The sequence below is a fragment of the Scomber japonicus genome, chromosome 10 (assembly GCF_027409825.1).
Source record: "Scomber japonicus isolate fScoJap1 chromosome 10, fScoJap1.pri, whole genome shotgun sequence".
Classification (NCBI taxonomy): domain Eukaryota; kingdom Metazoa; phylum Chordata; class Actinopteri; order Scombriformes; family Scombridae; genus Scomber; species Scomber japonicus.
Genome location: NC_070587.1, coordinates 23,038,157 through 23,051,779, shown reverse-complemented (window position 1 = coordinate 23,051,779; position 13,623 = coordinate 23,038,157). Strand labels below are relative to the sequence as shown.

General features: G+C 40.7%; 1 protein-coding gene across 1 annotated transcript; it reads left to right on the top strand.

Moving 5' to 3' along the window:
* Window positions 1–617: 617 nt before the first annotated feature.
* On the top strand, window positions 618–13,000 carry LOC128365783 (14-3-3 protein zeta/delta-like). Its single transcript, XM_053326365.1, has 6 exons — window positions 618–694; window positions 2,983–3,294; window positions 8,421–8,544; window positions 11,143–11,306; window positions 11,543–11,638; window positions 11,838–13,000. Exons 2-6 carry the CDS (start codon window positions 2,992–2,994, stop codon window positions 11,892–11,894), a joined length of 744 nt encoding a protein of 247 aa, XP_053182340.1. The 5' UTR covers window positions 618–694; window positions 2,983–2,991; the 3' UTR covers window positions 11,895–13,000.
* Window positions 13,001–13,623: the final 623 nt, after the last annotated feature.

Sequence of the window (13,623 nt, the reverse complement as noted above, 5' to 3'; positions counted from 1 at the left end):
ATCCCATGTCACCTCTTCGGGCTGTGCCCGGCCAGGCGCCATGGGTGAAGGCCCGGCCACCGAGACACGGAAAACCATATAATGAAATCATTATAAGGGTCTTGTGGTGGTCTCTAGTGAATTTTTTTTGGAATTGGGTAAAATGTATGTCACAGCACCCATATTGTGGGTGTCAAGGTCAAGGTTTAAGTATTTCTTTCAGTGTTGTAACGTTGCAATAAATAGGCTTATGTGCTGTCTGTTGCTTTATTTAGATACAAAACTGTGATCTGCAGTGAAACATAAGACTGTGATTGGACCTTCCAGTGATACTGACTTGCATAGCCTATCAAAGCATGTGATGTTTCTAGGTGAGTTTTTCATAACTATACATGTCGGCTTTGCTCACATATAACACCATGACACATCACATATACTTCTAATAACATACCATACATACAATATAAAAATCTGATATACTGGCTGCTTTATTTACTATCATACGGACCAGTTTAGTGGTGATAATGTTATGGAAACTACAATCCCCATAGTTCCTTGTGTTCGGTTGCCTTGGTAACGTTTGACGTCACCCCATCTGCTCTGGCTGTGCCTGTGTAATTGGAGGGAAACCCCGTGGACTGCATTCAGACGGACAGGCTGAGAGAATCAGCTGTAACTCGGTACGCCGACATCACTGCTATCTGCCGTTACTCAGGTATGGAAAAAGACATACTTCTTTTAAAACTACAATTTTTAAAAATACATAATATACATTATTAAGCCTGTTAACTAATTGTGAAATACCGTGGTAATGGAAGTGCGTTGTGTTCAGTTGACTGCGAGGCAGCTTTTAGCGGCGACAATCACCAGCCCCGAAGAACAATGGCTAGCTAGAAACTACAGTTTTGGGCTCTGTCTAATGGCTGGTTCTAGCACCAGAGACGGAAGGAAGGCGTGTCGGGTCGAAGGTTGAAGCTTGAAGCTCGGACTCCGTGGCCGCTAATGTTAGACGTGTTAACGTGTTCAAATCGAAGAGTGTATGTGTCTTGTGAGCATAAATGGGCAACTGTGATAGGAATGTATTATCTCAGAGGAATAATGCTGTTATGGCTTGTATTATTTTAACCCCAGATTTAGCGTCTGTAACATTATTAAATGTTCTGTGACAGTAACCTCCGTGCCAGAGTTATGTAACCGTGTCCAGAACTAAACAAGAGCAAGCAAAGTGAGATTCTTATCGCATCTCCCGGTAGACTGCACAGCACAAAGATGCACATATTTTAAAAGCTTATCAACCGAGCAATTTTTTTTAACGTACGGGACAAACACAAACGTTGAAGGTGTGACACTAGGCTTTACCAGCTCGTTGAAGTAGCTATATAAACTGGTATAACTCTGTCTATATTAATGGTATATAACCTTTTAACCAATTCTTAAAAGCTGTCTGGCTTGGGACGCTTCCGTTTCAGGAAATAGTCGGCGCCATACTGGAATCGGGTCACGAGGGCCTAACGTTAGCGGCTCCTCTTCATTCATTGAATACAGTTTCTCTTCTGAAACATGTCTGTTCATTTAGCGCAACTGTGGACCAAAATCACTGACATAGGCACGACAAACCAAGCCCAAACGCGCTTTAATCTCGCCCTAGTTTCCGCTTGTTGGGCGAGCCACAGGTACAGGGATGGGTGTGGTGTGAGTGTGTATGCGGGAGAAAGAGGGGAGGGGGGACGGGACACATTTGCGTTTGCCCTGAAGGCTAGACAGTAATACTAGATGATGAACACAAGCCGTGACTGTACCGTGGATTAATTGCGTAAATGCCTTCGTGAATTCATAGGTGACCTAAACTGTAATTACGAATTGACTTGTTGTAGCATAATTATTTAACGATGAAATACACACACACACCCTGGTTTACCAACGGTTTGCGTTAATGTTCATGAGTATACCTGTCAATGCTGACTCAACTGAATGAAAGGGGGGGGGGCCCATTAGTGTTTGTGGGTGTTTCCGTTGGGTAATGCTACAATTAAAAGAAAAGAATATTACTCAAGGGGACACACGTTTTTAACTTTTCAACACAACACAATGCATTTTAATGCACATTCTGTGTTTGGCACACACAGAAAGTATATGCTGGCCCAAACTTGGAGCAAAAAGTGACAAAATCTTTATCAGGAGTATAGTTCAATACAGTGAAATTTGATTATTTTGAGTATTTCAGTAGAGCAAAGGGTAACTGTTAAGAAAGCTGCCTGACAACATTTAAAATTGTGTGTGTGTGTGGGGGGGGGGGGGGGGGGGGGGGGGGGGGGGTTGAAAGCTGTCAGTTGTCCAACTCTATACAGGGTGTGAACTGTGGTAGAATTTGCTGTCTTTTCTGATTTTAGACATGCCACACTACATGCACAGTGGAATGGAAAAAAAGGGGATTGATTATGTGGAAGCCTGCTGGCTATTTTCGGATGGGTCAAACGGATGTAGGCTATTGATCCAGTGATGAGAATTCCTTTGTGTTGGCGTGTGTGTCAGATTTAGGCATAGACTGCTTTTACGCAGTATCTGCTGATACTTCACTTTTTTCCTCCTATAATCCTTTACAATACTGCTGAGTAACGTGCAGGATTAATACACTACTATAGAATAGTGGCTAATACAGTTTAGCTTTCTCAAACCACACCAAGCTATAGTTCTCGTATGTATTTTTAAAAAATGCCACATAATCTTTATTTTACTTTAGCTAGTATTTTCCTCTTTTTGTCCTGTAAAAATAACTGAAAGATTTAGGTGGTGTGGTAGCTTCTCTGGACTAGAGATTAGGGACCCACATCTATCAATTAATGTATTTAGCTGAGCCAGCACAGATGGCTTCTCCTCTTCAAAATTTTTTTTACTTGTGTACTTTACTAAGTTGGTACTGGTCCAGTTAAAAAAAAAAAAATCAGTTGTCTTGCCAGTCACTTCATTGACCTCCAGCTGTCCTCTCTGCTTTCCCTCCTCCAGTGAACAGTCATGAGCGAGGCACCCCAGAAAGAACTGGTCCAGAAGGCCAGATTGGCCGAGCAGGCCGAGCGTTATGATGACATGGCCGCCGCGATGAAGGCTGTGACGGAGGACAGCGAACAGCTGTCCAACGAGGAGCGTAACCTCCTGTCGGTGGCCTACAAGAACGTGGTGGGTGCCCGCCGCTCCTCGTGGCGCGTGGTGTCGAGCATCGAGCAGAAGGCCGAGGGCAGCGACAGGAAGCAGACGATGGCCAAAGAGTACCGGGAAAAGATCGAGAAGGAGCTGAAAGACATCTGCAACGACGTGCTGGTGAGCTTTATTACATTTCATTAGCCCTAATAAATGAATCATACTGCTGTAGCCTTTACATGAATCAGATGACATTCAGACTTGTGTTGTGTTAGAAGTGTTACAGAAGTGTTACTAGATCAGACTCAGTGATTCATGTTGTGACTTTTATGTAAGTGACTCAGCCGCTTACTCACACATGAAACTGACATGTAAAATTACATAATTAGGTGTATGTCTGAAACACTAATGCTGATTCATCTAATAAAATAAAATTTGCTCATGACTCTGTATGCTGCAAAAAGGTGAAAAAATGTTAACTATTCAATCTAATCTAATCTAATCTAATCATGTATTGTTGGAAGAAAAATTTACCATGAACACAAACTGGATTAAATCTTCTTCAGTGAATTGGGTCACTAGACTAGGCATGTTAGAATCTCCCATAATTGCAGAGGTACTTAGGAAAAAGTAAGCAATAAGAGGTTATCTCCCTTTTGGTAGTTTTTGATATATTGAGATTATGTGAAGAAATGCTAGATGACTGTGGCGTGAGTAGAACGCCAGTGTCTTTCAACAGCTCATGATGTTTGATGTGTCATTTCTGTCTACAAGGCACAGAGAAGCTTTGAGAAAAAAAGCCACACCTTTGCCGCTCCATTTCTATTCTTGGCTGTCTGACAGCAATCCACATGAAGCTTTCAGGCTTTATCTATCATCAGAGGTGACCTATAGCTTATGGCATTCTTCTTTACACCTGTCCCTGTAATGAAAGAGAGGTTTTAAGTGGGATGAGAGTATGCAAAATGAGGATTTAAAGCTTTCAGAATACTTTGCTTATATAAATGTAGTTAATATATCATGGTAACAGTGTTGGCAGTGTTAGGTGGTAAGTCTGACTTCTTGTAAAGCTCCTTGTGGTTGATTCTCACTATACCTACTGCTGCACTTGTGTTTTTGGACTGGCACTAACTGATCTGCAGTCACATTATAAACAGATCATAGTCCTAAGATGGAGCAAGTAAGATAGCTGAGAAAGCATGACTTCACCTGTGATAGTGCAGGAAAACAGTGTGTTTTCTTCTCTCTTTTATTCATATTAATATGCCATTGTCGTCATGGATCCTTTTGGCTGTGCACCACTTAGCTGTAGCATGCTGATGCCAAGTTACCCCAGTTGTCCACGGCAACCCATTTTGATAATAACTGCAGACCACACTAGTGTTGCTATTCAACTGATATCACATCTCCTCTCGCCCCCCTCCCCCTCTCTATGTTAGAACTGGATTTACATCCAGGTAACTTGTATTTATGCTTAACTGGCATACATGTTACATAACCGTCAGGCATCTGTTTTTGTGGCCGTCCTTTTATTTGTTTGTGTTGACCGCAGAGACCCAGCTTTTATTTGACTACACTTTTTATTTGAGGAAATAAACTTGACCTCAGTTTAGTTTTCATATGCAGTAGATAAAAAGGTGTGAATGTAATGTTGTGGTATTTTAAGATGGACAGTATTACAGAGATTGGGTTTGGCTGTGTGTCAGGATGTTTGTGAATGGGATTCTTTGTTATAGCAGGATTGATTCTACAGTATATAACAGTGAAACTAGAGGACACCCAGGCAGTGGGGGCAACTTGACCCCATGCTAAGCATTCTTCAGACCTAGCAGCTCTCGACACCCATGATGTATTAGTATGCAGGGCATTAGAGCAATGCAATGTTGGCTTTTCTGTATGAATTCATCATACAAGTTGTAATCTGAGAAAGTTCTGAAGGAATGAAGCTAAATAACTATTTTCTGAAAGTTGTGCTGGGTTGTAGGCTTCATCTCTGAGACTTTCATGCTTTTATCAAACTGTCCGCACCCCTTTTCCTTAACATAAGAATATATTTCATATATTATAATTTTTGAAATGGCTCACCTTTCATTTCCAGTCTCCTCCAACTAAAATAGAGCAGATAAGCAGTGGAGGCTGGGAGCAGGTTGAGGCCAAAAAAATCCAAAATGTAAAGTTCATATTCAAATACAGTTTATCTTTACGGATTATACTGATGCCAAATTAACAAGAGGACAGTGGACATATGACATCTTTTATCCTGTGTTTCTAGAGTTATGGGTTTTTGCTGAAATGTAAGAATTTAAAAACATATCATATTTCTTAAAGGGAGTTTGGTGTAATATTATTCCTGGAGAGCACAATGTAGTTTAGAACTTTTTGTCACCACTACAGAAACACTAGTTAACTGTTAAGTATCATACGCTTGTCTGACATTGACTCTTGTTAATTATTGGTTTGATAAATGGTTTACAGTCTTAATAATGTGTTTTTACTGGTTACTGACGCTGGCTAATCAGGCTAATTATCAGCTAATTTTACTCAGTTTCTAATGGCAATATACAGTAAATGGTTTCCCTTTGTGTGGGTGTTAAACTGCTTTCCTAATTAAACATGATGTGCTTGATGGTGTTATTAATAACTCCTGAGGAAACTTGAAAGCTCAGGATTCTCATTGCCTGTTAGAGCCCCTTTTTGTAAGTGTGTAATACATTCTTCTTTTTCAACATGCATGAATATAACCATGATTATGACCATATAGCATCAAACACAAGTTTAACACTAATTGTAATGCCAGTTTCCCACTAGTGTTGTTAGTGTTATAAACTACTTTCATATTGACGTATGTACATACTTGAAGCCGTGTGGTTATCTGTAGGACCTCTGCTGCTCTTCACTGTTCGTCATTCAGCCTGTACATTATCTGCCTGATGACTCACAGCTACTAATCCTATAATGACAGGATTGAGCCACCAGCGGTCTGCCCCGCTGACCTCCACCTCAGCCATATAGCCGTATGGGGATTGAAACGGAGAGGGATAAGAGGGTAAAGTGGGAGAAGGCTAGAGTATGAAGGAAACTACTTTGTATGAGGAGTTAACCACATTAAAAGGTTTGCTAATGTTTATTCCTGTGCTGAATGGCTCCAGGTTGAAAAATCAGAGAGGGGCAATTGAGTTATAACACTTAAAAAAAAAAAAAAAAAAAAAAGTCACAATCTGTAGGTACGACTATGAGAAGAGCTGCAAAATAGTGTTGATAAATAGTCGTTCATTAGTTTTAGGGTGATGCCTCTTCCCTCACAATCAATCTTCGGCTGAATCCAAAAACAATTTCTTAGTTTAGACAGTATGAATTAAAGCTTAATGACTGTGCCTATTGGAAGCCATCACTAGTGAAGTGGGCTCATTCGTTGGAATTTTTGTTTTCGGAAAGTCGCAATTATTGTTGGACGCAGCTCTTCCCATTATGACATGGAAAGGTGTGGGTGTGGAGGGTTTCAGCCTCTGTTCAAAGATCCAACAAACACTTAATTTGAAGCACAGGGATGCCTTTACTTTGCATTATATCCCAAACTGATGCCAACATTAATTTTGAATCATTAATGAAGTATTAATATAAAACGGAAATAAGACAAACTGACCTTTACAACACATTATTTTCCCCACTTAATACTGAAAAGACCAGGAGTGTTGCTGCAGAGTCAGATGGGTTTTAACCCTGTTGTCACTTTAGTGTGAAATGTTTGGATGCATTTCCACCATTACATAGTTGTTTCAATCCTTTAGTAATGTACATAAACAGCTGTGCTTTGAGTTTAGCTGTATGACAAACTAACCCAAATAAAATAAATAAACTCTGTGGTGCTCACTTTTAAGTAACATGTTTTATTGCTTACTGAACTTACTGTTTAATCTCATGCTAATCGTGGTGTATTAGTGCTGCCGCCCCATGCTGCTTGTGCATACCAGAGAGACACACACACACTAAAAAAATGTGCAGAGGCCTGACTTATGCATATCTTTTGTGAATCTGGCTGTGTTGCGTATCACTTAGACCTGTTTTTCTTAAATCTTTGCTCGTCTTCTTTGCCCTCTCTGGGAATATCTTAAGTTCATTTTAAAGCAAGAGGGGGTCTAAAGGAAGATCCTGTCTTATCATTGGATGCACAGACACTAAACATTCATGCTATGGTGGTAATTTCATTTTTTAGCTATGCCCTTGCCGGTGGCCTAGTTCTACATCCAGCTCCCAGAGGATACCTTACATCAGTCTAAAAGACCAGCCTTGTTTATTACATTAGAACTGGGATAATGTACAGAACAGGATGTTGCAGAACTTGCAAAAAGCTCTGAAACCATGTGGAGCACTAGTCAAAGATCTGTGTATAAACTGTTAACATGGTGCAGTCATGTGATTTTAGCAGCTATGCATTTTTTTTAAACTTGTGACCTAAATGATCATTTTTGTCTTCTACCCTGGGACCCAGGCTCAGTCCATCACTCTAGTCAACTCATAGCTGTAGCTGTAAAAAATAAAAGGCAGCGTGCTTTCTTTAACTCAACACGTCAGTTTTGAATGAAAAACATTAAAACTGCATTAAAATCCACAGTTAAGCCAAATCTGCATTTACAACTCCATATTAAGTCATGTCGTGTAAAGGCGACGTTTAATCCTCTTTGTTCCACAGCACTTAATCACAGTAGATTAATAACTTTACAGCTGCTGTGTTAAATATGTGTGCACACCTCCCACCCCTTTATCACAATACAAGACACTGTCCGCCGCCCGCTAGCATTCCAGTTAGCAACAGGGAGAAGCTATCAAGCAATGCACGCTCGAGCCGGGCGCCGCGAGTGACCTACTTCCTCAGCAAAAGCTCATCAGGAGTTCAGCCGACTGTCTCTCTCTATCTCTCCCCCCCCCCCCCTCCTTTTTCTCATCTATATTCCAATACTCCCACCATCTCTCTCCTCCTCCTCCTCCAACCCTTTTCCTCCCCACTTTTTCTGTCCTGCCTGTCCTTTTTCTGCTCCCCACCACCATGCTTTCATGTTATCCCCCCCCCCCCCCTCAGTGGTCTCTGAAGCATCTGTGATGTAGCTCAGGCTAAGTTCCAGGCTGAAGCCCCCAGGCTATTGGAGGTAGCTGGCTCGTCTCTCTACCCTCATTTAGGTCTGATTTTAGAAACGACCCCTTTGAGAGGTAGCTGAAAATTACAGCCGACACACTGGATTGTGTATCTGAGAATATCTGGGGTTTATTTAAAGTCTTCTGTCTCTTTTGCTTGTTTTTTTCTGTCACAGGGTCTGTTGGATGCTTTTCTCATCCCCAAAGCCACTGTACCAGAGAGCAAAGTCTTCTATTTGAAAATGAAAGGAGACTACTTCCGCTATTTGGCTGAGGTGGCCACAGGAGACGAAAAGAAAAGTAAGAACTGTCTTTAAGTTCCTTTTTACACCATTACTTCTGTGTGTGCGTGTGTCTGGTTGAAAAGCTGGACTGTAAGGACTGATATCTACGTCTCCTAGCCAAATAAGACGTATTAGGCCAAGATCCTATTAATGTACTCGTAAGTATTTGTTGTCAGCTTTGTGACATAGGCTCCTTAATGCTGATTACTACAGTATCATATGCTCCTCTGGCTGTAAGAAATGGAAGCTGACACTTTCTTTCACTGGTGCTGATGATTAATAGTCAGTAATTGATATGGAATAAACTTGTTTTTGCAACTTAAACTGCAACCAAAAGGGAATGTGTCCACCTACTAATTGGCTATAATTGGCCTTAAGCATTATTCTCAACCATTACTGGCTAAAGAACCAACTGTCCTGTTAGCAGCATGTAGCTCCTGGACAGCTGCCAGCCAATCTGTCTTCATTAGCTTGACTGACAGATGAAAACTATCATGTAGGCTGCAGTGGAATCAATAGGCATTGTTTTAATGTATTGATTTATTGATTTTTATTGCCCCCCCATGGGTCCAGAGAGTGTGTCTATAGGAGAAAGGGAAAGCTCAAAGCTTCACTTGGAGTCTTGATCAATCAATACAGACACTAATAGTAAATGTAGAACATAAAAACAGCAGGCAAGTCCAGGATGATTAGAGACATTTCATTTTAGACATTTTTAGAAAGAGTGGAAAACGTTCTGATTTTTTTTTTTTTTTAACTCAGTAGTTTCTATTTGTGTCACATTTTCCACCTTTTTTCTGTTGCTGTTAACCTTTTTGCCCCCTTGTGGCTGTTCAGAGACATGTCAGTTTCACCAGATAATGGACTGAAGCACAATCATTTACTCACTCTACTGTAGACTCTCTGAATTTTTCAAATTTTACATCCTGATAAGAGAAGGGTCCACAACCTAGGGGTCAGGTCCCCCGTAATTAGCTGCAAGATAAACGTCATTAGTGAAATTTACAAGTAATTGAAGGTTTTCTTTCAACTTATTTTTTGTATTGAGATATTGGATGTATTCACTATAAATTACTGAAATATTGACAATGCTTGTTTTATGTAATTAGTCATGTAATGAGTTAAGAAATCGCTTGAAGATATAATATATTCGGTGAGCACATTTTACAGCAGTGGGTTTCCTCACTGGCAGCTTTCAGCACTCTACGTCCTGCACATTCATTCATAAAACGACAGCCACAGGATGTTTGACTCGGGGGTGAGGAAAGGCTCCTCTCTGTGTTTTTAGCTTTCCGCTCAGATGTTGATACGACGCCAGAGGACAAGTAAAGGAACTTATGACATAATGGAAGCTTGTCTGGGTTGTATTTTATTGATTTATGCACATCGCAATACAGCTGTAGTTACAATGTAGGGAACACTGCTTAAACCAAACAATAGCTTCATAATTATACATATTTAAATTCACAACTTTTGCATTCAGTCATATAAAGGCCAAAAAAAAGTTGAAAAAATGATGAATTTTGTTTTTTTATGGTGGGTTGTGTCCATGACTTTTTCTTGGCTGCAACTGGTGACTTCCTGGAGGCTTCAGTGGTTGCCCCGGCAACATCCTGGCGACAACACACAACTTCAGCAAGTTACCACGCCTGGCCAAAAAAAACTGATCCTGCTCGTAATAACCCCTCTAAAAACTGCAAATGGTGGTTTTTGCTCTTCAGTTGTATTGATTTAAACAAAGTAGCTGTGGTGTGTTCATTAGTGGGGGGGGGGGGGGATTTAGCTGTGTCAGCATGACGTGTGGGCCACCCCATCCCACCCCACCAAACCTAGCTGCTGTGTGACATTTACTATTTGGCTTTTTCAATATTGTGCTCTGAAAAGGTTTTATTTAGGCTTAAAGGAGTGATTGTGTATTAAATCTCTCAACAAGCCGCCCTCTTTCAGTGCTCTACACCTTACCAAATGTGAGAAACAGCCTCCCTAGATAATACCACAGAGAGGTGTGGCTCCTCTACAGTATTAGTCATCAGTCATTGCTACTGTATTGCAGTAGAGCATTGGAGAGTCATTAGATGCTTTGTCGAGCCGGTTAGAGTGCCAGTGTGGGAAACAAGGCTTATCTATTCACAGGCAATGTGGTGTATATCAAACACATTTAGCAGTTGACTTGTTTTTGTCCCCTCTGAGAGATGGGGTGAAGGTAGAGGACAGCAGAGAAACCAGTCACTGTGATGTGGAGACAGGAGCACTAACACACAACTCCCTTTTTGCACCTTACACAGACTTTTGTGACTTTATCGGTTTTAAACCTGTTTTAGAGAGTTGTTGATTCAACTTGATTTTACCTCATTGATATAAACATGACTGACTATATTAGAAAGACATGAGTGTAAGCAATGCAATTCAGTAGCTCCACAAACTACAGCCTGAACATCACCAACCATCATGACAGGATTCCTTGCAGGACTGTTGCATTAGATTAATTTAGTGTACATAATAAACAGTTTGAAGAGTGTCTGGTATAGTATGAAGTCTTTAGGTGAACTGAATGAAACTGATATACTGTTGTCAGTTGTCTAATGCTCTTTTTTGTGTCTTTTTTTCCTCTCAGACATCATTAAAGACTCGCAGAACGCCTACCAAAGCGCCTTCGATATCAGCAAAGAAGAAATGCAGCCCACACACCCAATCCGTCTAGGTCTCGCCCTCAATTTCTCCGTTTTCTTCTACGAGATCCTGAACTCGCCTGACCAGGCCTGCCATCTGGCCAAATGCGTAAGGACACTGAACCATATGACACATCTCATTATTCATACCTATGTGGACATTACACTGCTGTATTTAATGCAAACCTATCGGGCCGAATGTGCAGCTGTTGTTTAATGCACACACAGCGAGACGACAATAAAACCTGCATGAACAAACTGACCTGAAACACACACACATTCTTGTCTACTGATGCATAATGGCTAAACACAGCAGTTAAAAATGTGTTTGTTTCAATCCTGCAGGCTTTCGATGATGCCATCGCAGAGCTCGACACACTGAGTGAAGACTCATACAAAGACAGCACACTTATCATGCAGCTACTGCGAGACAACTTGACGGTAAGTTTGTTCAAATTTGCATGAACATAAATGTAACCATTGAGCAGATGTGATGAGTCTTGTTTTATAAATGTTGTTGACATTGTGTTGACTTTGTGGTGCTATTAACTTCCCATACAATTGAAACTGAATGTATTAACGGATGTTTCCCCTTTTTTTCTGCCTCTTCCTCCTTCTAATCCTCTTCTTGTTTCTTCAGCTGTGGACCTCTGACAACCAGGGTGACGGAGAGGATGCAGAGGAGCCCAGAGATTGAGCTCGACCCCCCTCCCCCCCCTCTTAGTCATTCCCATCTGCCTGCCATTGTCCCGGCTCATCTTCATCACCATCATAAACACTGAGACCACCTCATTATCATCATCATCATTGTCGTCCAGCTCTCTCCATCTATTTTTCTTTTTTCTTTTTTTTAATTTTTAAAAAATTTCAGTACTCTCAACACTCATCTCACTCCTATCGGTTTCTTCGTTTTGTAGTAACTGTGGGGAAAAGGGGGATGGGGATAGGGAGGGTAAGGTCGGGATTGTGTGGAAAGGGTGGGAAAGGGTCAAGTGCGTTTGGGTTCGGTCTGCTGACTTTTTTTTTTTTTTGCAGTCTATGGGAGAAATTGGGTGTTGCATTATTAAGGTGGTGGGTGAGAGGGCAAGTTCTCAACACAAAATACGCAGCTGGTTGAGTTTTGTTTTTGTTTTTTTTTTAGAGTCAGGAAACAGTCGTACTGTATGTGTTATCCTATTCATGTTAACAGTGCTGTTGTTGTTGATGAGTACAATCTATCAGATGAAACACCTGGTTACACAAAGTCAAGAGTCGGCTCTGCATGTGCGAGGAAGAAACAGTAGCTGTTAGTTGGCTGGAGGTAAAAGCGGAGGAGGCGATGGGGAGCGCTGGAGGCAAAAAGGCAAGAGTTAGTTGGAACATAAAGGTTACATTCCATTTACTGTCAGTTGCTCAACTTTCTACTCATTTTTTTCTTTTTTTAAAATTTTCGGGTGCATTCTTATTTCTATGTATTAATTACGAGGTATAGAAAACTCAAGAACAAAAGAGCGCACAAGTTTGTCACTCTTTTGTACGAGCACAGCAGTTGAAAAAAAAATTCCCACATGCTTATCTAGTTACTGCTTTTTCTAATTAATATTTTTATTTGGTTTGTCTTTTTATCCTCCTTTTTCTTTCAATACTTGCCTAAACTGCATGTCGGTAAGAAGTAGTTTGTGGAGATGTTAAGGAAGGTCATTGTCAGGCTGGCTAGCTTCATGTCTTTGGAAATTTTCATACAGAACACCCAAGCATAACTGTTATTTGGGGGGAAATGTGTAATTTCATGTAAGTGGAATAAAAAAAGATAATTTAAAAGTTTCAACTTGTCCTTTTTTCTTTTTTTTTTCTCTGAAGGGATACACTGCTGATTCCAATCTCAGTAGTGGTCATCTTACCTCAGAAAGCAGTAGGTTTTTGTTATGTTTGAGTGGTAAACCCAGCCACCATTCTAAATCAGCTGCTGTGAATCACTGTGAAAGAATAAGTGAGTCACAGTGAGGTGGAGGCCGGGAGCAGATGACAAGACCCACAGAAAGTCCTCTCCACTCTAAACAGCAGTTTGATTCACTGTCTCCAATGCAAACAGCCTCCCGTTGCTGTGGTCAGTGATGCTGTTTGTTCCATTGTAATGCACTACATCACACAGATTTGTACTTAGTGGGAAACCAAAGATTTGGTCGCAACCAGGAAAATATAAGAACTTGAACACAAACAGAAAGGCCACGCCCTTGAATACATGGAGCATGTGGAGACAGAAGGTAACTGCAAAATCTCACTCACATCCAAAAGACTTCTTATCATTGAATACTGAATACTGAACAACCATTACAGAAGAACCAGGTATGATACTTATATCTCATGTAAAAGCCCCTCAGTTTGCTTCAATGCTTAAAGTGAGGGAAGGGAAACTTAATTTAAAAAAAAAAAAAAAAAAAAAAGGC